This window comes from Sus scrofa, chromosome 13 (assembly GCF_000003025.6).
Source record: "Sus scrofa isolate TJ Tabasco breed Duroc chromosome 13, Sscrofa11.1, whole genome shotgun sequence".
In the NCBI taxonomy this organism is placed as follows: Eukaryota; Metazoa; Chordata; class Mammalia; order Artiodactyla; family Suidae; genus Sus; species Sus scrofa.
Genome location: NC_010455.5, coordinates 198287196 through 198312187, shown reverse-complemented (window position 1 = coordinate 198312187; position 24992 = coordinate 198287196). Strand labels below are relative to the sequence as shown.

Sequence of the window (24992 nt, the reverse complement as noted above, 5' to 3'; positions counted from 1 at the left end):
TTATTGTTTTATATTTATTTTATTTTATAGGCCACTCCTGTGGCATATGGAAAGTCCCAAGCTAGGGGTCAAATCAGAGTTACCACTGCTGGCCTACGCCACAACCTCAGCAATGTGGGGTCCAAGCCGCGACTGCAACCTACACCGCAGCTTCAGCCATTCAGGATCCTAATCCCACTGAGCGAGGCCAGGGATCAAACCCACATCCTCACGGATACTAGTCGAGTTCCTAACCCATGGAGCCGCAACCAGAACACCTACAATGCCATTTGACATAAGGGACTTGAACATCCTGGATTTTGGTATCTGTGGGGTCCTAGAAACCACCCCTCCCACAGATACCAAGGGGTGGACTATACCTCACCCTAGGAACTGCAGAGAGAAAGTGTGCCCGCATTTCATCATTTCTCCATACCCATGTTTTCTGTCCTCACTTTCCCCGTCAAGGTGAATGTTCAAAGACAGGGCTTGTTTTACACACAGGCAAAGCCGACTGCCACGTGGATGGGGCTGCAGGGTCCTGGGGAAGCTCCTAAGATCTCTACACACCCCGCCGTTTTATTAAATGCGTTCTGTGAAAAGGTAGCTCGTTCAACCCATGGTGGGTCTTCCTTCATAGTACGGGGTCAGGTGATTAGATATTACTAATCCAGTCAAACTGTATCAAAATCCTAAATTGGGAAAATGCCTCCCCCAGAATGCTAAAGGTCCAGCAAAAATCCCTAAAGCAGGTAGCAAAAGGGATCTGAATTTAAAAACCCGGACCTGGGCCAAAGGCTGTGAGGAGCATGATGCTGGTCTATGCCTGGGGAGAACTTAACTGCCTCACTGGCTGAGGGTTTACAACTTGATAATTGGAAAAGACGTGGAAGGTTTTTGTTTGTTTGTTTTGTTTTTATGGCCATACCCGTGGCATACGGAATTTCTTGAGCCAGGGATTGAATTCGAGCCGTGGTTGTGACCTAAGCCACAGCTGCAGCAATGCCAGATCCTTTACCTGCTGCACAGGGCCAGAGATTGAACTCGCACCTCCATAGCAACCTGAGCTGCTGCCATCAGATTCTTAACCCATTTTGCCACAGCAGGAACTCAACATGGAAGATTATATCATCCAATCCCTGCTTTTGACAGATGAGGGAACAGAGGTTAAATGTCTTTCCCAAGGCCCCCCATTCAGAATCAGCAGGGCTAGACCAAATCTCAGGGTTTTCCACAATTTTCTGGAGTTCCCATCGTGGTTCAGCCATTGATGCACCCAACTAGCGTCCATGAGGACGTGGGTTCCTTCCCTGGCCCCACTCAGTGGGTTAAGGATCCAGCATTGCCATGAGCTGTGGTGTAGGTCGCAGACATGTCTTGGATCTGGCGTTGCTGTGGCTGTGGCATAGGCCAGCAGCTACAGCTCTGATTGGACTCCTAGCCAGAGAACCTCCATGTACTGCAGGTGCAGCCCTAAAAAGAAACAAACAAACCTTGCTATCGTTCCTCTAGCACAAAATGACCCCAGTGTTGGAGTTCCTCTGGTGGCCAGCAGCTGCAGCTCTGATTTGACCCCTAGCCTGGCAACTTCCATATGCATGGGTATGGCCTTAAAAAGATTAAAAAAAAAAAAAATGACCCCAGGGTTGCCTGTGGGTTAAATCACCAATTCTGTCTAATAGACCCTTGTCAGTCGGCCCCTGGTTGTTCTTGCTCTGCTGGAAACATGACCCCAACTCTCCCGCCTCTTCTTAGCTGTGCCATCAGCTCTGGAGTCGCTTATGCTAAGCGATGACACAGTGACTCACTCATTCCGAGATCCAAACCTCACCGGCTAGATAAGCTTCCTGTGGCTGCAGTCACCAAGTACCACACAGGGGGTGGCTTAAAAAACAGATGGAAATTTACTCTCTTACTGTTCTGGAGGCCAGAAGTCTGAAGTTGAGTTGTTGGCAGAACCATGCTCCCTCTGTAGGTCTAGGGGAGCTGCCCTCTTGCCTCTTCCCACTGCTGGTGGTTGCTAGCAACCCTTGGCATCCCTTGGCTTGTTGCCACGTCCTGGTCTCCTCCTCCATCTTCACAGGGCCTCTTCCCTCTGTGTGTGGTGTGTGTGTGTGTGTGTGTGTGTGTGTCTGCATCTTCTCCTCTTCTGATAAAGACACTGTTCACGCTGCATTTAGGGCCCATCCTAATCCAATATGACCTCATCTTCATTTAAATGTTTACACCTGCAAAAACCTATTTCCAAATAAGGCACATTCTGAGACTCTGAGTGGACTTGAGGGTTTTTTTGGGGGGGGTTGGTTTGCTTTTTTTTTTTTTTTTTTTTTTTTTTTTAGTTTTTGCTTATTTGTTTTTAATGTGTTGGGGGACACAGATTCAAGCCAGTACGCTGGTTTCGTTTTGGTTTTGGTTTTTGTTTAGGGCAGCACCTGTAGCACATGGAAGTTCCGAGGCCAGGGGTTGAAACTTATGCCACTGCCACAGCTACAGCAATGCCAGATCCAAGCCGCATCTGCGGTCTACACCACAGCTTGTGGCAGTGCAGGATCCTTAACCAATTGAGGGAGGCCAGGGTCAAACACACATCCTCATGGATGCTAGTCAGGTTCTTAACGCCCTGAGCACAACAGGAACTCCTCAGGGCACTGGTTTCATAGGGCCCACTCAACCAACTGCTCTGAGTGTATGCACAACCTCCTCTGTTCCCCAGCAGGGTCCTCGGCTCCTTAATCAATAGAAATTGATAAGAGGCCAGACAGGAGTTCCCCTTGTGGTGCAGCAGTAACAAACCTGACTAGTATCCATGAGGATGTGGGTTCGATCCCAGGCCTCGCTCAGTGGGTTGAGGATCCGGTGTTGGTGAGGGGTCAAGACGGTGGAGGAGTAAGACTTTGCACTCATCTTCTCCCACGAACACATCAAAAAGAAAAAAAAAATCTGCATGTAGAACGATTCTCACAGAATGTCTGTTGAATGCTGACAGAAGAACTTAAACCTACCAACAGGGCAAGAAACCCTCCACATAATTGGGTAGAACAAAAGGGATAAAAAAAGAGACAGAGGATCCGGCGTGGCTGTGAGCTATGGCACAGATCACAGACATGGTTCAGATCTTGCATTGCTGTGGCTGTGATATAGGCTGGCAGCTGCAGCTCCAATTCGACCCCTAGCCTGGGAACCTCCATGTGCCCTGGGTGTGGCCGTAAAAAAGCAAAAAGCAAAAAAAAAAAAAAAAGAGGCCAGACAAGAAATTCAGGTGAGGCTTTATCGGAAATTTCCTGCAGTACAAGGGAGTGAAAACAAGGAAAAATCCCACTACTTGCTCCGTGAGAGGGGGTGGCAAGGTGACCCCTTAAATGGAGTGGGGCTGGGGGACAGGTACTGGGCCTGGGTCAGATGGGAGGGGTGGCTTGGAGGGTGTGCCCCCGCCCCGGTGGTGCTATGTGCAGATATCATGCCCAGTAACTTGCTTTTGCTTCTGATTCCTCCAAGGTGGCATTTGAGACGTTGGTCTTTTTGTATCTTGGTCAGAATTTGCCCCAACTGTGTAGGCATGCAGTTAGTTTTAGTCCCTTATAGTTCCATTTTTTTTTTTTTTTTGCCCCAGGAACCATTTGTCCCAGCTTCCAGCCTGTCACCTCCCCCACTTCTCTCCCTCCCCTGCCCCCACAGGATTTGTATAACCCAGAATCCAGAAGTTAGAGGGTTAATGCCAGCAATTATTTTATTATATATTTTATTTTATTTTCTGGAGAACTCAAATTTTTTGAATACCTGTTGTGATACAAGGTGGAATTTCCAAATTCCAAATAAATAAATTTCACTTTTTGAACATTTGCTCTGTTACTTTTTAGCACCAACAGGCTTGGTAATAGCCTGATGTTGACAACAAGTTGACAGCCTTCCCCCATGGTTCTTCCATCTGCTTAAAAACAAGTCCTTTGCTGCTTCTGTCCTGCTCTCAGGGATGGCCTCCTGCCCTCCTTTCTGTGCAATCTGGACGAACCGACTGGTGATAACAAGAGATTTTAGAGAGTATCTAGCCAATGATTTTAACCCCAGCTGCATAGGAGAACCACTGGAGGAGATTTTAAAAACACCAGTGTTCAGGCCCACACCCAGAGATTCCGATTCAGTGGATCTGGGGTATGGCTTGTGCCCTGGTAGTTATGAAGGCTACTCAGATGACTCTAAAATGCAGTCAAGGAGTTCCCATTGTGGCGCAGTGGTTAATGAATCCAACTAGGAACCATGAGGTTGCAGGTTACATCCCTGGCCTTGCTCAGTGGGTTAAGGATCCGGCGTTGCCATGAGCTGTGGTGTAGGTTGCAGACGCAGCTCGGATCCCATGTTGCTGTGGCTGTGGCGTAGGCCTGTGGCTACAGCTCCTATTGGACCCCTAGCCTGGGAACCTCCATATGCCGTGGGAGTGGCCCAAGAAAAGACCAAAAAAAAGACAAAAAAATAAAAATAAATAAAATGCAGTCAAGGTCAAAACCCACCAGTGTAGCCCACCCCTCCATTTTCAAATAAAAGACTCAAGACAGATAAAGCTTTAGCCACCACCCTGCCTCCATTTACTGCCACCTCCAGGCCTGTAAGCTGCTGATTCTCTGACTGCAATGTCTGGCCTTCTCTAGATGATACAAGGCCCCCCAGAGTTGACAGAATAGAGTCCACTGGTGGGAGTTCCCATTGTGGCTCAGCAGAAACAATCTGACTAGCATTCACGAGGATGAAGGTTCGATCCCTGGCCTCGCTCCATGGGTTAAGGATCTGGCGTTGCCATGAGCTGTGGTATAGGTAGTAGACATGGCTCAGAGCTGACATTGCTGTAGCTGTGGTGAAGGCCAGTGGCTAAAACTCAGGTTTGACTCCTAGGTCTGGGAACCTCCACATGCCTCAGGACAGCGAAAAGACCAAAAAAAAAAAAAAAAAAAAAAAAAAAAAAGTTTAACAATCTGGGAGTTCCCTGGTGGTGCAGCAGGTTAAGGATCCAGCTTTGTCCCTGCTGTGGCTCATGTTGCTGCTGTGGTTCGGTTCGGATCCCTTGTCTGTGAATTTCTTCAAGCCCCAGGTGTGGCCAAAAAAAAAGTTTAACAGTTCTGATGGAGGCAAGACACACCCTGCCGCCCCCTCTCCCTTAGAATTCTAGGCCCCTCCCTAATCCCTTCCTCTTTCCTCTTGGCTCCAATCTTGGGAGAAACCAAGATTATATGAGGAAAGAGAATGCCATGGCACCTTAGCCTTGTCACAGACTTTAAACTCTAGAGGCTAAGAAGGAGTTTAGGTTGGTAGACACAAACTATTCCATTCAGAATGGACAAGCAATGAGGTCCCGCTGCACAGCACAGGGGACTAGATCTAGTCTCTTGGGATGGAATGTGATGAAAGGTAGTATGAGAAAAAGTATGTATATAGATATATGACTGGGTCAATTTGCAGTACAGCAGACACTGGCACAACATTGTAAATCAACTATATTCTAATAAAAAAACAATCTGTGTTTTTCTTTTACTTTGAGTGCAGTGCCTGCTCTTGAGCAATCATGGGCAAGTGTTTCAGGAGACTCCTACATACCTTTCAAACACTTTGGTACAGGATATGACCAGCAGGGGCCAGGCTGGAGGATGCTGCCAGAGCTCATGGGCAGATCTGGGCCTCTGGCCTTTCTGCGGTCACACACCTCAACACTGGGCAATTAGTAGCTGTGGCTATACTCCGTTTTTGGGTCAATTCCATGGGCTTCCTGAAAGGCCCATGGGCACCAGACAGTGCTTACATACCTGCGGTGAATATGCCACAGTCAACCTCCACCTTGGCTAAGGACTCCCCCCACCCCTTTTTTCTTTAAGTCCCTCTTCCTGGAATATCCACTCCATTTTGATTTTTTTTTTTTTTTCCCCTGAGCCGAAAAATGCAGGTCTGCTTTTTGTGGGACTGTGAGGCAGCTGCCTTCCAATTTGATGAAAGATGGGCCCTGGTCTCCTTCACCAGGAAACACATTCAAGAAGCCAGTCCCTCTGGGTGTGACAGAGAGCCAGCAAAGAGGTGGGCTTGGTGATGCACCAACCTGAGCTCCAGAGCGTAAAGATACACTCAGACGAGTCACAAACTATCCATCACTTTTTTCTTCTTCTTGGGCAGCAAAATAGCTGAGCCCTAGATTGCACAGCAGTCCGAGGGCCGTGGCGCCCAGACTGCCTGGTTGCTTTCTAATACATTTCTGCCGTGAGATCAAATGCACGGATGGGTCCATTGCTTGGCCACTGACCCAGGAACAACTGAGTAGGTTGTCGGGGATCCTGAGCCAGGGGGTGGACCAGCGTGAGCCTAGAGGTGACTCCCATGCACAGCAAGAACCCTGGGGTGGAGGTGGGGGCAGGCGAGGGACAAGGAGGAGGTCTGAGAGATGCAGTCATGGGATGGAGGCTGGAGACTGCCTCCTTCCACCAGCTACCTGGCCACCTGCACAGGTGTTCTCACACTTCTTCCAGGTCCAGGGCCACGAGGACAGGTGTGCTAGCCCCAGGAGCCAAGCCTTGTGAGAAGTTGAGTGGGAATCCCAGCTGTGTGACTGTGTGGGGAGGCTGTATGTATGACTGTGTATGTGTGAGTCTGTGTAGATTTGTGTGTGTACGTGTAACTGTTTATGTGTGACTGTGTGGGTATGTGTGACTATGCACATGTGAGACTGTGTGTATAACTGCGTGTGTGTCTGTGTATGCATGTGAATGTGCCCGTATGTCGTGCATGCATTTGTGCCTGGCTGTCTGTCTGCTGGGCAGTTCCTGGGGACAGTCCGGTAGGTCACAGCCGGCCTGCTGAGACCTCGGTCTCCAAGTCCTATCCTGGGCTAAGTCTACGCTTCCATGCCTGTTTGCTGGACTGTGTCCAACAAGTATAGCTTTGTGATACTCACATTATCCACCTTCTTTTGGAGATTTTATGTTGCGAAGTAAAGCTAATATTTTTCCCTAATTGTCAGGCCTCTCGGGCATCTACAAGCAAGAACGACAGAATGCCCTCACCCCCAGAACCTTCCCACAATCAGCCTCAAAGGAGGGCTTGTCCGTATTTGCATTCTGCATGGTTTGGAAGAACAAATGCATTTTGTTTCACACAAAAAACCACACCTAATAAAGACTTTAAACCAGCTGAACAGCCCTGAATACTTCTCACCTTCCCACATCTGAAGAGCTTTTTAGGAGCCTGTTGGGGGTGGGGGGCAGGGCCTCTGGGAGGGGAAGGCTGCCTGGGACCAGCCCACTTCCTACAAATTCATTTAAAAGTAGGACAGTCAGCAGGATCTCCGTTTCAGCCACCTGGATAGGGACAGGTCACTTGCCCTCAGTGTTTTTTCAGAACACTTTAAGGCTCCATTAAAATATCTCCGTGGGTCACAATTCAAGTACAGATAATCTCTCTCTCTCTCTCTTTTCTTTTTTTTTCTTTTTTGTCTTTTTGCCATTTCTAGGGCCGCTCCCGTGGCATATGGAGGTTCGCAGGCTAGGGGTTGAATCGGAGCTGTAGCCGCTGGCCTACACCACGGCCACAGCAATGTGGGATCCGAACTGCATCTGCGACCTACACCATAGCTCACGGCAACGCCGGATCCTTAACCCACTGAGCAAGGCCAGGGATGGAACCTGCAACCTCATGGTTCCTAGTTGGATTCGTTAACCACTGTGCCACGACGGGAAACCCCCAGATAATCTCTAATTCAACTACTAATCAGATCTGGTTCAGAGTTGCTTTCACCATTTTAAAGGAAGCCAAGGAGTTCCTGTCTTGGTGCCTCGGAAACGAATCTGACTAGGAACCATGAGGTTGGGGGTTTGATTCCTGGCCTCGTTCAGTGGGTTAAGGATCTGGCGTTGCCATGAGCTGTGGTGTAGTTCACAGGTTCAGCTCGGATCCCAAGTTGCTATAGTTGTGGTGTAGGCTGGCAACTGTAGCTCTGATTTGACCCCTAGCCTGGGAACCTCTATATTCTGCCAGTGCAGCCCTAAACACAAACAAACAAAAAAAGCAAAGTAAAGGAAGCCCATTTTCATTCATTTTATTTCTATCAATCTCAGTGGAGTCCCCTTCTAAAGTTCCTGTAAGTATTAACTCCTGTCCCAGCCTACCTTTTTAAAAGAGAATTCTAACGTAGGAATAGCCCTAGGATGATGTGGGCCAGGGTCACTTTACTGGTGTGTGGCCTGGGGCACATCACGTCCTGTGATTTACTCCCCAGCTTTTCCCATCAGGCAGGGGAGCAGGTGAAATGAGCCACACACACACACAAATCTAAGTGGGGAAGGAGAATTTAAAAAAGAAAGAAAGAAATATTAAAGCTATTGGTTTCACAGAAACACTTTTATAATCTGTTTCATTTTGAAGGCACACAGAGTTTATGCAGATCACTTTAACAAAATACAAAGTTCGGCTAGTAACATCCTGTAGTCCATTCATGTACCAAGTTGAAGTGTAACATTATAAAACTTAAAGATCTGACTCCTAGGAGTTCCTGTTGTGGCACAGTGGAAACAAACCCGGAAACAAATCCGACTAGGAGCCATGAGGATGCAGGTTCAATCCCTGGCCTCGCTCAGTGGGTTAAGGATCTGGCATTGCCACAAACTGCAGTGTAGGTCACAGACATGGCTTGGATCTGATGTTTCTGTGACTGTGGTGTAGGCTGGCGGCTGCAGCTCTGACTGGACCCCTAGCCTGGGAGCCTCCATATGCCACGGGATCAGCCCTAAAAAGCAAAACCAAAAATCTGACTCCTAAACTGATATGAAACAGGAATAACGATGAAGCTAAAAACATGTGGCTAATAAGCAAGGGAATGGCTGGAGTCAGTGACGGCTTCCAGGTAAAACCCCAGCATCCGGTAAGAGGGGAGCGAAGGTGGCCGAAGCCTTTGTTTCTCTTACTCGACTTTTTCCCCTGAATCCCGGAACAGTTACTGTGAATGCATTTTGCTTTCTTTCGAATGAATGATGGAGTGAGCAGGTGTATACTTTTTTTTCCTAACAAGCCTGTCACATCAACTACAAGCTGAAACCAACAGGAAGGTTTTCCGTAAGGTGTGGGCAAATGTCAAAGGGCCATGGCCTGGTATATAATACTCTTGATGTGGATCAAAACAGCCTGCCATTCTGCCCTCCATGCCTTGAGCAGGAGCCCAGCATCAGCCCACACGCAGCTGCTGATGAGAGCTGGCTCCAAGGACGGTGGAGGAGCAGCCACAGATGAACCAGAACGCTCTTTTGACTCAATAGTTTCCATTTCCTCCCCAGGTTGACTCTTTACCAGAACTGCCCAAGAGGAGTCACGGTGGATTTCATCTCCCTGGATTTTCCCTGCCTCACCTCGCCGTGACACTAGACAGCGCAGAGAAGCGACAGGACCTGGGCTAGTCCCACACCCTAGTTCCACAGCCCATCATGGCAGAAGAGGGGCAGTGTAGGGCCTCAGAACGGCCATCAGGAGGAATCAAAGTGAGCTGGATTCACATTTCAACACAGGACAGGGAAATTCTCCAACATATAGCTCGTATTAGGAGTCCCCCCCGCCCCAGAGGCATGGTCTCTGGGAGAGGGGAGGGAGGGAGAGAAAGCCCCCAAAGGGAGCCAGAAGGAGGGACACAGACAGGCAACCCCTGTGCCCTCCCTGAAACCAGGGGTAGTGGCATCATGGAAGCAGGAGCAAGATGAGGTGAGGTCCCTCCGTGGCTGCTGGTCCCCACTGGTCCCTGCAGGTCTGTGGTCTCTAAAATTCTCCACCCCTGTGAATCTTGGCCACAAGCACCCTCTCCAGCTTGGTGGTGCCGAATCTCTTTGTTTTAGGTCCTATAGGGCTGACCATCGAGGCATTACCAAGGGATCCCCTCACCATTTCCTTAACATAAAGTCACAACACCACAGGGACATGAAATTGTGTGCACTGTGGGAGTTCCTGTCATGGCCCAGAGGTGACAAACCCAAGTATTATCCATGAGGATGTGGGTGTGATCCCTGGCTTTGCTCAGGGGGTTAAGGATCCGGTGGTATAGGTCGCAGATGCGGCTCCTATCTGGCATTGCTGTGGCTGTGGTGTAGGTTGCAGACTCGGCTCGGATCCCGTGTTGCTGTGGCTGTGGTGTGCTGGCTCCTCTTTGACCCCTAGCCTGAGAACTTCCATATGATGCAACGTGGCCTTAAAAAGACCAGAAAGAAATAAAGAAAGAGAGGAAGAATGAGAGAATGAGAGAAAGAGAAAGAAAGAAAGAAAGAAAGAAAGAAAGAAAGAAAGAAAGAAAGAAAGAAAGAAAGAAAGAAAGAAAGAAAGAAAGAAAGAAAGAGAGGAGAGAGGAAGAAAGAAAGAAAGGGAGAGAGGAAGAAAGGGAGAAATTGTGTGTGTGTGTGAGAGCGCGCGCGAGAGAAACAGAGAGACAGAGACAGAGACAGAGAGAGTCCAAAGATTTTGGAGGATGTTCACCAATAAGTTATCAGTAGTTAACCTAAGTGTAGCGAAATTTTTGGTGATTTTTTTTTCTTTCTCCTTTATACCTTCTGACATTGTTTTAAATTCTTACAACTAGCATGTATCATTTTGTAATTATGAAAAACAGTATTTTCATTCTGGAAATAAAAAATTAAACTACTGTGTTAGAGCAGAAAAAGCCTGTCCATGATGATGAAAACTATCAGAGACACATTTTTTAAAAAATAAAGGAGGAACTGAACCCAAACCTTATTGGCTTTGAAACTTCAAATGCAAAACACATGCCCTAAATATCATGGATCGCAAGGTCTGAAAATGTCAAAGACACACACGAACATCAGCTGGACGAATGGTGCGCGTAAAAAGTGATGCTGCTATTATTCAGCTACACAAGTGAGTTGACAAACTACAAGGCTGTATATCACAGAGGGTTGCATGACATGCACATGGTTAAAATACGGGCGTTCTTTTGCAGAGCATGGCTATCGGGAGGGAAACGCAAAGGGCACACTCTTCTCAGAGTCTAGCTCGCACAACTGAGAAATTAAACACCCCGGCTTCACTTCATTCTTTTGGCAACATCTGAATACGCGTGTTCAATCTCCTGATCGGCTGGGCATGTGTTTGTGAACTCATCCCTGGCATACGCGTTGTTCAAGTACCTCCAGATGCCAGTCATCTCAGAAGGAAATTCAAAGTCTCTGTATCTCTTGGCCACGATCTGAAAATGAAGAGGAAATAGTCAGAAAGGGAAAACCCACTCACGTAGGCAATGAGGTCAGACAATCCATTCTTTGAGCCGTGTAATATATCCTCTTTCTCTTTTCGCCCTACAGCCGTGCAGGCTGCCCCCCAGTTGTGACTTGAGTTTGCAAGGGGCACCCTGTTCTAGGACTCAGAACAGTGGCCCTACACAATTTATCAAGGGCCATCCTCGCCATCCAAACACATGAATTTGCTCTGCACGCTGGCGGGTTTCTCTGTGTGTTTCAGGGAGTTTTCTCTTCCTGGGTTCTGCTGCTGTGTTATGGTTGCCTAAAAATCCATAGCAGATTTTTTTCTTTTTTTTTTTTTTTTTTGCTGTCTCTCGGCAGCATGCGGAGTTCCGAGAATCAGATATAAGCTGTAGATGCGATCTAAGCCACAGAGGCAGCAACGCGAGATCCTTAACCCACTATGCCAGGCCTGGACTGAACCTGCATCCCAGTGCTCCCAAGGGGCCACCTATCCCATGGTGCCACAGGGGGAACTCTTCATGGTGGATCTTCAGTGTAGACTGTGCCAGTCATGATCACTGTGAAGTGTCCTGTCTTTTTCCTGTCTGCTGGCCTCACCTCCTGAAATCCCAAGTATCTGTGGATTTCTTCCTTCATTTCATGGTGGGTCTACCATATGCAGAGGATAGATTCATGAACCAAAAAAATCCTTACCCTGGAGTTCCCATGGTGGCACAGCAGAAACAAATCCAACTAGTACCCATGAGGATGTGGGTTCGACCCCTGGCCTCACTCAGTGGGTCAAGGATCCGGTATTGTGGTGAGCTGTGGTGTAGGTTGCAGTGAGGCTCAGATCCCGCATTGCTGTGTCTGTGGTATAGGCAGGCAGCTGTAGCTTTGATTCGACCCCTAGCCTGGGAATTTCCAAATGCAGCACCTTCGGCCCTAAAAAAAAAAGAAAAAAAAAGTCTTTACCCTGATCCTCACGGAAACAGTGGCTGTAAGGACACTGAGTGAGCATCATGAAAACACAACGATGAGAGATATTTTCTTGGCTGGAAGGGCACCATTGGGGAATTCATCAACCAAGTAGGGCGTGTATTATTGTAGGTGGTACCAGTTTCCCGACGTTGCCTTCACAAAGTACTACAACCTCGGGTGGCTTAGCGCAACAGAAATTTATTCTCTCACAGTCCTGGAGGCCAGAAGTCCAGCAGGATCCAGGTGCCCGCAGGCCAAGCATCTTCTGAAGGCTCTGGAAAAGGTTCTGTCCCAGATCACCCCCTGGCTGTGGGCTTGGGGGAGCAGGACTCCGGTGTTTACACGGCGTTATCCCTGTGTTGGTGTCTGTGTTTAAATCCCTCTATAAAGACAGCGGCCACGTTGGCTTCGGGGGCCCACTCGACTCCACCATGACCTCATCTTAACTAATGCCACCTGTAAAGACCCTATTTCCAAATAGGGTCACGTTCTGAGGTATCAGGTGTTAGGACTTCAACATACTAATTGTGGGGTAGGGGGGAACACAGTTCATTTCAGAACAAGGACCTAGGGTTACAAAGGTTGGTTCTGCTCTGTTACTTCCCATTGCATTGGTTCCTAGGCTGTTTGATGATGTGGGCATAGAACTTATCACCAATTAAAAGAACTTTGGTTCTTATTTCTCAGATTTCAGTGGCAACAAGCCATTGATGCAGCAAAATAGGACCATATAATGTTCAGAAAGCCTCCTAAATTAACATCTTTGGTTTGAATTCAACCTTACTGAGGTTCACGTCAAGAATTCTGCTTCCCTTTTATTTGCATCTGCCTGGTTTAACTTTGCCCTTCTTTTTAATATTTCTGCGTGGATGTGTTAACATACCTGCCTCTCATAGATACAAATTTGTGTTATATTCTTTGAATACTTTGCTTTCCAACTCTCTCTGAATATTTTTGCATTTGTGTGTGTGTATGTATTTCCCTTTCTGGTGGTTTAGAAAGTTGACGGTTTGTTTTTACTCTTCGGGTGGTTTCCTACGTAACTTTAGTAAGAATTCTTTCTTTCTTTTCTTTTTTTGTCTTTTTGCCTTTTCTAGGGCCGCTCCCACGGCATATGGAGGTTCCCAGGCTAGGGGGCGAATCAGAGCTGTAGCCACCAGCCTACACCAAAGCCACAGCAACACCAGATCCAAGCCACGTCTGCGACCTACACCACAGCTCACGGCAACACCAGATCCTTAACCCACTGAGCAAGGCCAGGGATTGAACCCGCAACCTCATGGTTCCTAGTCGGATTCGTTAACCCCTGCACCACGCGACGGGAACTCCAAGGCTTCTTTACTTCTTGATTTAACAATTTCAGATGATCTCTACTTGCTCCTGATAATGGCAAACGAGGAAATCCGAATACCTATACTTCTTTCCATTTCTGCTCCCTTATCCCCCTTCCAATGATGTAAAGCACCCAAGTTGATTATATTCTGATTCACTCCTGTGACTGTAATTCCCACTGCTGTCTTGTCTTAGTCCTGGGTTTAGATTTAAATAGATTCTATGTGTATCACCAATCTTTTTACACCACCCGCCTTCTCTGTTCCCGGATTCCTATTTTATTATCATTTTTTATTACTTCATCATAGAGCAATTGTATTTAAAAAAAAAATGGCTCAGGAGCGCTTATTTCATTGAGACAAGAAATCCAGGTAAAAAAACAATTTACTTGGAGGTAACATTCTCACATCCTTTAGCTATTAAACCACCGTTTTCTGGGTTTTAATGTGGTTTTAATGTGGTCACAGGAATCTGTGAGGCGAGTCTGAATGTCGTCCTCGTGTAGGGGGCTTTACCTTGTGTTACTATTACTGTTGTTGTTAGCACTATTGCCGTTATCATCCCCCTCCTCACCATCTGGACGCCCCAAAGGCTCTTCTTTATCCTTAAAGTTTCGCTATTTACCAAATACATCTTAGTGTGTTGATTTGGGGGGGCAATATTTTTCCAACCTTGGCATGTTGAAACTGAAGGTGCAGGCCATCCTTTAGTTCAAAATAATTTCCTTTGCAGCCTCCCTTGTCTCCTTTCTCTTTCTCGTTCTCTTGTTCCTGATTATGTACCTCTGGGGGTCTCTCTAACCAGCCTTTACCTCTTGCTTTTTCTCCATTTGACTTGGGTTCATTTTCTTAGGCCCAGTCTCCAAATTCCTGATGCATTTCTGCAATGTCTTTTTCCACTTCTTGCTGCTTCTAGCATAACATTTCTGAAATTATTTTGTCTGTAAGGGGTTTTCTTCCGTTTACTAGCCTAATTTTCATCTTCTCTGTGATGTTATATTTTGATATCTCATGACTTGCCTTTGAGTTTTTTCTCAAAGAATTCATGTTCTCGCTCACTTCTTTGAGGCTGTAAAGGATCTGCCTGGAAAGTTCTTTCATCGACTGGAGCAATCTTTATCAGATGTGTGTGTCCCATTTGCCTTTTCCTCTTTTATTCTTTCTCTTTTTGATCAACTTATCCACATTGAGGTCCTACTTGGATCCTTCCGGATTCTTCACCGTCTTTGAATGGAAAGATCTACTGAAACTATTTCTTAAAAATAGTGTGGAGGGCAAAGGGAGTGAGGCAGAACATCTGGTAGACCGATTTGGATATTCACCCTTAAACACTTGCTCATCAAACCCTGCTCTGTGCTCTGCCCACGGACACATTCAGGATGGGGTCAGGGTCAGGTTCAGTGCATCCTTCACTCTGAGGCTCAAAGATGAGATAGGAGGTCGTCATGGTTAAAAATGAGGCTCGGTGGTTTACGGTCTCTCTTTTGACTCATTCAGAGCTTGTTTCTCTTCTCTGTTCTTCTCAGCTCAGCAGTCTCAAAGCAGATTGCCACTTTTCTTTTTTTTTTTTTGTCTTTTGTCTTTTTGTCTGTTGTTGTTGTTGTTGCTGCTATTTCTTGGGCCGCTCCCACGGCATATGGAGGTTCCCAGGCTAGGGGTCGAATCGGAGCTGTAGTCACTGGCCTACGCCAGAGGCACAGCAACGCAGGATCCGAGCCGCGTCTGCGACCTACACCACAGCTTACGACAACGCCGGATCGTTAACCCACTGAGCAAGGGCAGGGACCGAACCCGCAACCTCATGGTTCCCTCATGGTAACCACTGCGCCACAACGGGAACTCCAGATTGCCACTTTTCTTCTCTCCTCTCCCCTCCTCCCTGCCCTGTTCCTTTGGATTAGGGGACAGTGGCAGAAGACAAAGGTGGCACCGTTGAATGGCTCCTCCTTCACCTCTGCCTCCACAGAGATCCTGGCTCTGTGGGGATGTCTCTGCCTCTCTCGTGGCCCGCTCCATGCCCTGTCCTCAAACAAAGAAGTTTGGGTTGGGCATTTCAGGGTGGTATGATTTACTTTTAGAGACATCTGAACCTTGCTGACAACCTAGAGAAGCATGCCTAGGCTTTGTGGGGCCTGGCGCTGGATAAAGTTTCTTAGTCTTTGAGTTGGTGATCCATCCTTTTCTAATTTTATAACAGGTGAAAATAGGAGTTCCCACCATGGCGAAGTGAGTGAGAAATCCAGCTGCAGTGGCTGGGTCTCTGCGTAGGTGTGGGCCTGACGCAATGGGTTAAAGGATTTGGCATTGCCGAGGTGTGGCTCAAATTTAATCCCTGGTCCAGGAACTTCCATATGCCTCGGGTGTGGCCATTAAAAAGGGGGGGGAGAAAAAAAGGTGAAAATAATGCTCTGTTTTTTCATAATGTTTTTACTGGGTTTCAGGAAGGGAATAAATTATAAATTCCTTGATTCTCTCATCTTCTTACCATAAATTCCTTTAGACTGATTCTCATTTCCTTTCAGAAGTGCTCTGTCTTGGAAGATTATTAAGCTGTTTGGTATTTTGAGTGCTAAATGGCTTTGAAAATTTTGCTATTAGATCTTAGATCGGAGGGGTGAACTGCTTTGTTTTTTTCTGAAGTTTACCCCCTCTACTGAAATTTCAAGTAGTCTTTTTTTTGTGTGAAGGGGGTTAATAAGTGGCAATTAATGTTCTACGCATGTAGGTATTTCTCTTGCCGTCCCCAGCCTCCATGTGCTCCTATGATGCTGCCCAAATCAAAGCGATGATTGAAACACATTCAGTAAAGGGACTAAACCAAACACAACGATGTAAATAACTTGCTGGGAAGGGGCTCCCAAAGGCCCAGTTTGGGTGAACCCCTGATGGAGCAGGTTTGAAGGCTTGAGAGGCTTTCATTAAATATTAGATGTTTAGTAGAGTTCTTGAAAAGAACATTTACTTGAAGGATCAGCCACATCTTCAGGGTTTGAGTTTCAAGTTGGTACCTCCCGAGCACAGCAGGGGAGAGAGAAGAAAGAAGATAAATGGACAAGAGTCGGGAAGGAAGCGAGTGGGAAGAAAATGACACGGCGTAACCTGGGGTGGCTGGAGCCCCCAGGACATCGTTTCCACAGACTGTGTGAACCTAATTTGTACATTTCTAAAAGCCAATTAAGTGTGTTATTAGAACACGGGGTCCTTGACTTGTATTTCCCTGTGTCTTCTCTCCATCTCCCCCAACCTTCTACCAATGACCTCGCTCTGGTCCTGCCAGGATTTGAATAATAAAGATGCCCAGAACAAGGGTTGGGCTTCTTCTGGGGGCAGCTGGGGGCTCCTGAGGGTCAAGAACATAGCATGAGTGATAATGATAACAACAACTCACCCCTGACAGGCTGGGGCATGATGACAGCAGCCACAATCAAGGAGTCCAAGTGTGGGGTTATATGCCTCAAAATCTCTGCTCATTTTGTAAGTCAGGGGCTGAATGGAGGGATTTACATTTCTAGAAAATTCCCCCAAACAACTCTTATGCCTACCAATGTGGGAGAACCACTGGTCTAGGGAGCGTCAAAACTCTAACAATATATGACTCTTATTTCATGTTCAACCATCTTGGGAGGACAAGATGCCAAATCCGGCATCGAGCATCTGTCGGCGGCTCCCCAGCTGCAGGGGGTCAGCATGAAGAGGCAAGAAGACACACTTCTGGTCCCTTGGCAGGACAAGGCCCACCATCGCCACCACCGATGATTGACTGAGTTCACTTTTTTTTAAAATTTTCTTATTTTATTTTATTTTATTTTATTTATTTATTTACTTATTTTTGCTCTTTAGGGCCGCACTCACGGCATAGGGATGGTCCCAGGCTAGGTGTCTGATTGGAGTTACAGCTGCCAGCCTACGCCAGAGCCACAGCAATGCCAGATCCGAGCCACATCTGCAACCTACACCACAGCTCACGGCAACGCTGGATCCTTAACCCACTGAATGAGGCCAGGGATCGAGCTTGAGTCTTCATGGATACTAGTTGGGTTTGTTACTGCTGAGCCATCAAGGGAACTCCTGCATTTTTTTTTTTTTTTTAATGATACAATAGATTTTTGCTACAATGGGATAGTCTAGAAGTTTGCAAATTGGACCTAGCGTTTCTAGGCTGATCCAACATTTCCACTTTGTCCTCAAATCTTCTCAGCTAACATCTCTTTCTCCTCCTGAGAGGAAGAGGAGAAGGGGTTCTATATGGAAGTTCCTGGGCCAGGGATCGAACCTGCACCACAGCAGTGACAATGCAGGACCAAGTTCACCTTTTAATACTTGCAGATGCCACACACCATCTCCAAGCCTCCATCTCCGGGTATCATCAATGTATTCCTTTCACACAGCTTTTCTTTAGGCTGTGGGGGTGGGACTTGAAAAGAGAAGCAGCGAAGGTGTAGAGAGGGAAGCCACGTTCACAGACCCTTTTTGAGAACTTCTGACACCCAAACTATCATCCAGGGATCTGACGCCTGGGGCTTGGCTGCCTCAACCAGAAACAAGCTAGACTTTTTAATTCAGGAATGTGCATTTTAGGGGCATTCCCACTGTGGTTCAGTGGGAACAAACCTGACTAGTATCCCTGAGGACACAGGACAGCCTCGCTCAGTGAGTTAAGGATCTGGCATTGCTGCCAGCTATGGTGTAGGTTGCAGATGCAGCTTGGATCTGGTATTGTCGTGGCTCTAGGGTAGGCTGGCAGCTGCTGCTCTGATTCGACTCCTAGCCTGAGAACGTCCATGTGCCAAGGGTTTGGCCCTAAAAAGCAAAAAAAAAAAGTCTACATTTTAGGTTATTTGGATGTCTGGTCAAATCACAAGTCAAAACAAAATAAAACAAAGCCTCACTCACAAGTTCAGCACCCAAAATAGGAGGAATGACAAACCTTAATAATGTGGAGCTTGGGTAAGAGGTTACAGTCGGCTAGTGTGAGCTCATCTCCATCCAGGAACTTTCTTCCAGAAACAGCAACTTCCTCGGCGCTGTAGGCATCTATTTCATCAGGCAGGGGGCTGTTTAAGTAAGTATCCAGCTTCTTCAGGGCCTTTAACAGGTTTCTTTCATAAACTGAAACAGAAAGGCAAACAATGACCAAGACAAGCCATGGGAGTTTGTGGCAGCTTTCTCTAGATGTCACAGAAGGAGTTGGTCCCGCCTTCTGGAGACATGGCCAGGGAGCCCTGAAGAGCTGGGAAGGAGACAGGTGGATCAACAAGAACCGAACGAATAAAGGCCTCAGTTCTTCTGGAAAATAATTCTGCTGTCTACACAACACTGCTACTTCTGGAACTCATCTATGTATTCAAACATCTTTATGGAAAGCATGCATTATAGCAGAAACTGACAGAACAATGTCCGTCAATTATCATAGAAAAAATAAAAACCTAAAAAAGAAAAGAAAGCACATGTTGAAAAAAGCACCAGCAGAAGCTTCCTTCATCCCGAGTCCCATAGTGTGGCAAGGAATGCCTGCTGGTGATCCTCTCCCCCTATAAATGTCATTTTCTGGGCTCCCAACCCGTAGAAGAAGCACCCAATCTCTTGAAAGCCATGTGCAGATTCAGTGTGGGAGGTACTTTTTCCTTCTTTCTAGACCCAGGTTCCTCCCCGCTATGAGATGCATCCGAATCCCCAGGATCTTAGAAGAAGCCACACCAGAGGCAGAGGGGAGATCCAAGGAGGAAAAAAACAAACAAACAAACAAAAAAACCATAAACCAGAAGAGGGGAGGCACTCACTCTCGTTTGCATCCTTCTTGGTGTTTTTTATAAATGCTGAGAACTTGGCAAACACATCATTTCCTGCAGAGTTAGACTCGGGGTGTTGGGTCCCCAACTTAGGGTACCTTGAAAAATGCAAAATGATAGTATCACAGATCAGCCATGTGTGAGCTGGGAGAATACAAGGTGGGGCGGGGGTGGGGGAGAATGACTTTGAGTTGGATACAAACATGAAAATGGCCCCTTGGAAGTTTTCCTAATTCTTCCATCTTCAAAACTGGGAGCACTAGGCAGATTGTTCTCATCCTGGGACACAGGGCCCCACCTGGCCTTGTGGTCTTTTTTTGCTTTTTAGGGTTGCACCTGTGACATATGGACGTTCCCAGGCCAGGGGTTGAATCAGAGCTGCAGCTGCCAGCCACAGCCACAGCCATGTGGGATCTGAGCTGCAACTGTGACCTATGCCACAGCTCATGGCGACACCGGATCCTTAACCCACTGAGCAAGGCCAGGGATTGAACTCAAATCCCCATGGATGCTAATCAGGCTTCTATACTGCTGAGCCACAACGGGAACTCCTGGTCTTGCAATCTTAGCACCAACCCCCCAAAGGAAGATAATGGACTAGAAATCTCCCCTCCAGGCCCCCCATGATGCTGCGTGCGAACACGTCCTCCTTACCTTCCAACAGAAACGACCCACCCCCATGACAGTGGCCCACTTCCTCCCCACTTCCTGCCATCAAAGCCTAGTTGCCAAACTGCAGGTGCAGAGCAAAGAAATCCGAGCTGCCTCAGCTCAAGGTTCCTCCTCTCGCTGTGTTTTCTGTGGCACACCACAGGTACAGCTCAGGAAGTGAGGGCTGTGCCCCAGAAAACCAACACAAGCCAAGAGCCTTAGAAGGGTCTGTGAATGGGGAGAAAAGTGACAACCCAGTGGTGAACCCTGGTTTTGAGGAAGCCCACCTCGGGGGAGCTAATTTCTCCTCTAAGAACTCCTCGATCTTATTCACATCCGTCTTGACTTCACCATCAAAAGTCATGAAAGGCGGGTTGGTCCCGGGAGCCAGGTTCTGCAGGTCGGCGGGTTTCCTGGGTGGGAGGAAAGGGCAGCGTGGGTGGGCGGGCAGCCGCCAGGGTCTGCATCCTTTCCAAGGCTTAACTGTGTCCTCCCCATGTCGGAGAAACCACCCTTGAGACTTTCCAAGGCCACAGTGGGTTTACAAAATGTCCCACTGGCGATGAGAGTGTGGCCCCGTAGCCACACGCAGGTGAAGAGTTAACTCTCCCCAGTGTTACCAGCCAGGACTGGTGCTCAGACAGGCTTTTGAGAGGTTCACAGCTGACCAGCAACTGGGAGAGCAGGTTCCTCTCGTCTCCCCGCAACCTCCTCCTCCTTCCTGACTATGTCTGATCCGACTCTGTAATAACTGCTTGGCCCACACTACTCTGGGTCATGACCAAGGGTGGACAATCCCGTGGTATCGCCCATGGGTCCTAGGAGTGTGTGTGTGTATCTGTACCTCTGTGTGTGTCTATGTGCATGCCTATGTCTGTGTGCGTGCATCTGAGTGTGTCTGTGTGTCCTGAGTGTGAGTGTGTATGTTTCTGTGTGTGTGTGTGTCTGTATGTGTCTGTGCCTGCGTGTGTCTGTATCTGTGTCTGTCTGTGTCTGTATCTGTGTCTGTATCTGTGTATGTCTGTGTGTCTCTGAGGGTGTGTGTCTGTGTGTTTCTGAATGTCTGTGTGTCTCCTGATTGTGTGTACCTGTGTTTCTGTGGGTGTTTGTGTGTCTGTATGTGTCTGTGCGTGCTTGTGTCTGTGTGTGTCTGTATGTGTGTGTCTGTGTCTGTATCTGTGTATGTCTGTGTGTCTCTGAGGGTGCATGTCTGTGTGTTTCTGAGTGTCTGTGTGTCTCCTGATTATGTGTACCTGTGTTTCTGTGGGTGTTTGTGTGTCTGTGTGGGAGCCTCTGTGTGTGTGTGTGTGTGTGTGTGTGTGTAGGGAATTAGGTACAGTTAACATCAATAATGCCAAAACCTTGCCTTACCTTTTCAAGTCCACCGTTGTCACATTAAATATAACACCCTTTAGCCAGAGAATCATAAAGAGACGCTGAGAAAACGGGCAATTTCCAATACTTTCACCATCACAACCAGCCTACAAATGGATAAAGGAATCTTTATCAGAACCCGTCTTCTAATCATAAATGACAAACTCTGCCATGCACGCACACAAACCCCTGATGAATGCTGGGTCCTGGCGATGATACTGTAAATAGCCTTCGGAGGCCCCTTCACCCAGCCTCCAAGTGGGGGGGGGAGGATGTGCACACACACTCACTGGGCATGTTCCGTCTTCCTTCCCGCCACCTCAGCACCACTTCCTGCCATGCTGGGCCTCTGGGGAGCCGTTCACAGAGGGAAACAGCAGCGAGAGGGAACCCCCTTTGTGACTAAAGGCAAAAGAAAAAGACAGGCTCTTCCCCGCCTCCATCTCTTGAGCCTCTTTAGAAGAAACAGCTCTCTTTCCAGGACCATCATGCATAAAAACGGGCCTGCAGGAGATCCCGGTGTGGCTCAGTGGTCATGAACCCGACTAGTATTCGTGAGGACGTGGGTTCAATTCCTGGCCTCACTCAGTGGGTTAAGGATCCGGCGTTGCCGAGAGCTGCTGTGTAGCTTGCAGATGCAGCTCAGATCTCAAGTTGTTGTGGCTGTGGTGTAGACCAGTAGCTGCAGCTCCAATTCAACTCCTAGCCTGGGAACCTCCATGTGCCTCAAGCACAGCCCTAAACAAACAAACGAACAAAAAAAAACCAGACCCACGGCCTCTCCTACCCAGACATCTTCCTCAATTTTCTCTATTATTTTCATCTTTGGAACAAGGGTTGGATTGTACAAGTTCTAGGACCCCTGGACACGGTAAAACCTCTAGGTCCCCTCATTGGACGGGGAGCATTTGTCCTGAGTAGATTGTTGCACAGCTGCCAAGGCGGGTGGGTGGATAGGAAGTAATTCATTCCTCCCTGACGACCCAAGCAGGTCACACACACACACACATCCTCCAAACACACCGAACACACACCCTCCTTCCTGTGGGTTCCCAGGAGAGGAGAAAGGCAGGTGTGGGAGACAGGAGGGGTGACAAGCAGCTTCACCCTGCTGGAAAATTCCCAAACTCTTCTTTCTCTTCCCTTCTGTCTCCACCCTACACATCTCTGACAAGGTTGCAGTGTGAATAAAATGCTGCTGGAAACACCAGTCAACTCAGCCAGACTCCAATGACAGAAGCACGGCCATATTTAATGCAGGAAACCCATTTCTACAAGCAGTTCAAAGAGAGCTGAAAGGAAAGCACTCTGTCTATAACTTAAATAACAGAAGAATCAAGGCAGAGAGTGAGCTGCTGGTTTGGAAATTGAAGACAAGAAAAAAGATGCCTCAAGAAAATTGGACAGGGAGTTCCCGTTGTGGCTCGGCGGGTTAAGGACCTGACTAGTATCTATGAGGACATGGGTCCCAAGCCCTGGCCTCACTCAGTGGGTTAAGGATCCAGTGTTGCTACAAGCTGTAGCATAGGTGACAGATGTGACTTGGATCTGGTGTTGCTGTGGCTCTGGCGTAGGCAGCCAGCTGCGGTTCTGTTTCAACCCCTAGTCCGAGAACTTCCACATGCCTCGGGTGAGGCCTTAAAAAGCAAAAAATAAAAAAAAAGAAAGAAAAATAAAATTGGAAAGGAGGAGTTCCTGTTGAGGCTCAGCAGTAACGAACCCAACTAGCATCCGTGAGGAGATGGGTTCGATCCCTGGCCCTGCTCAGTGGGTTAAAGATCTGGCATTGCTGTGAGCTGCAGTCTCGGATGTGGCTCGGATCTGGCGTTGCTGTGGCTGTGGTACAGGCCAGAAGCTGTAGCTCCGTTTAGACCCCTAGCCTGGGAATTTTGATATACCGAGGGTGTGGCCCCAAAAAGACAGGAAAAAGGAAAGAAAGAGAGAGAGAGAGAGAGAGAGAGAGAAAGGAAGGAAGGAAGGAAGGAAGAAAATTAGACAACTTAGGGAGTTCTTCAGAAGTGGTTCCCTGGCATTAGCATCACCTGAAGAGGTTGGTAACAGCAAGATGTCCCTACAAATGAAGAGAGAATAAGAGATCCCAAACCCAATGTTACAAAAGTCTTGATCAGCTGCTTCACAAAAAGATGAAATTCAAATGGCCAATAAGCACATGAAAAGGAAAAGGTTCTCAATGTCATTAGCCAGAAAAGCAATGCAGACACAAACAGATTCCAGTACACACCTACCAGAACGGCTAAAATGAAAAGATCTGACAACTTCAAGTGCAGACAGGAATGCAGAGCAACTGAATTCCCATCCCAGGCTGGTGAGCGTGCAAGTTGGTACAACTATTCTGGAAAAGTCTTTGGCAGTTATCTACCCCAGCTAAACATGCATGTATGCTGTGATACAGCAATTCCACTCTCAACAGAAATGACTGCTTAGGGGCCCCTAAAGCATTTACATGAATGTTCTTAGCAACTTTAGTGTAATGATCAAAACCTGGAAACAATTCAGACACCATCAAGAGTAGAATGGGCACTTGGGGATGTGCACAGTGAGGACTGTCCCCCAAGGAGTCATAACAGCTCCCTTGCAAATGGCCCCCTGACCCTCCTCAGACCACTCCCCACCTGGGAGGTCCTGTCGCCTCATGGCCATTGTGAAGGCTTCTCCATCTCCTCCCTGTTCTGTTCTGGAGCAAGAAACAGCACAGAGGAGTTCCCACTATGGCACCGTGGGTTAAGAATCTGACTGCAGCAGCTCAAGGTCACTGTGGAGGTGTGGGTTCCATCCTCAGCCTGTTGCAGTGGGTTAAAGATCAGGCATTTCCACAGTTGCAGCTGCGTGGGTTGCCACTGAGGCGCAGATTCAATCCCTGACCAGGGAACTTCCAAATGCCAGGAGTGAAGCCATAAAAAAATAAAAAAAGAAAAGAACAAGAAAATGGAAAGGAAGGGAAGGAAAGGGAAGGGAAGGAAAGGGAAGGAAAGGAAGGGAAGGGAAAGGAAAGGAAAGGAAAGGAAAGGAAAGGAAAGGAAAGGAAAGGAAAGGAAAGGAAAGGAAAGGAAAGGAAAGGAAAGAAGAGAGCACAGAGCTGGGTTACAGCTTGCTGCTGGGCATCCCTCCTAAATAGTGGTGCCTTATTTGTTTGTTTGTTTTCTTTTCCATCATGGTTTATCACAGGATATAGGACCTTGTCGTTTGCCCATTTTAGATAAAAAAAATGGAATGCTTCACGGATTTGCGTGACATCTCTGTGCAGAGGCCGTGTTCATCTTCTCAGTATTGTTCCAATTTCAGTCTCTGGGCTCTTGAAGCAGGCATCATGGTGCTTTCCTAACCCCTGCAGGTTTGGGCAGAGTCATGCCAAAAAAAGGGGGGAAGGGGGAGATGAAAGCACAAGGACACAAAAGCACATATTTTGGCCAGTCCCAACTTGTTTCGCACACAGCTTTTAAACCTCTTATTTTCAGGGCAGTTACCCTAAGCTCAGTAAAGTCTGAGATACGTTCTGCAGAGTAGGGCAATTGTTTCCTTCACTTTCTCCCTCACATCTCTAACCTTAGGAATCCTGTTGTAACACAATCTGAAGACAGCAAAGAGCCTCAAAGAGCCCAGGTGTGCTCTGCCACCTCTGGCCCTCTTGATGAAACTCACCTTGACAAAGAACCCTACGCCTGGGACCG

The 24992-nt window shown here is 47.6% G+C and overlaps 1 protein-coding gene across 1 annotated transcript in view; it reads right to left on the bottom strand.

Annotated features, from left to right (window-relative positions):
• CLIC6 (chloride intracellular channel 6) overlaps window positions 8358-24992 on the bottom strand; it is a 53129-nt gene continuing 36494 nt past the window's right edge. The window contains exons 2-6 of the mRNA XM_003358948.4: window positions 21301-21410; window positions 20217-20342; window positions 19270-19376; window positions 18417-18598; window positions 8358-11182 (exon numbers count right to left, since the gene is read on the bottom strand). Coding sequence (XP_003358996.2) covers window positions 11021-11182; window positions 18417-18598; window positions 19270-19376; window positions 20217-20342; window positions 21301-21410 — 687 coding nt within the window. The 3' untranslated portion in view covers window positions 8358-11020. The remainder of the gene's footprint in view (window positions 11183-18416; window positions 18599-19269; window positions 19377-20216; window positions 20343-21300; window positions 21411-24992) is intronic.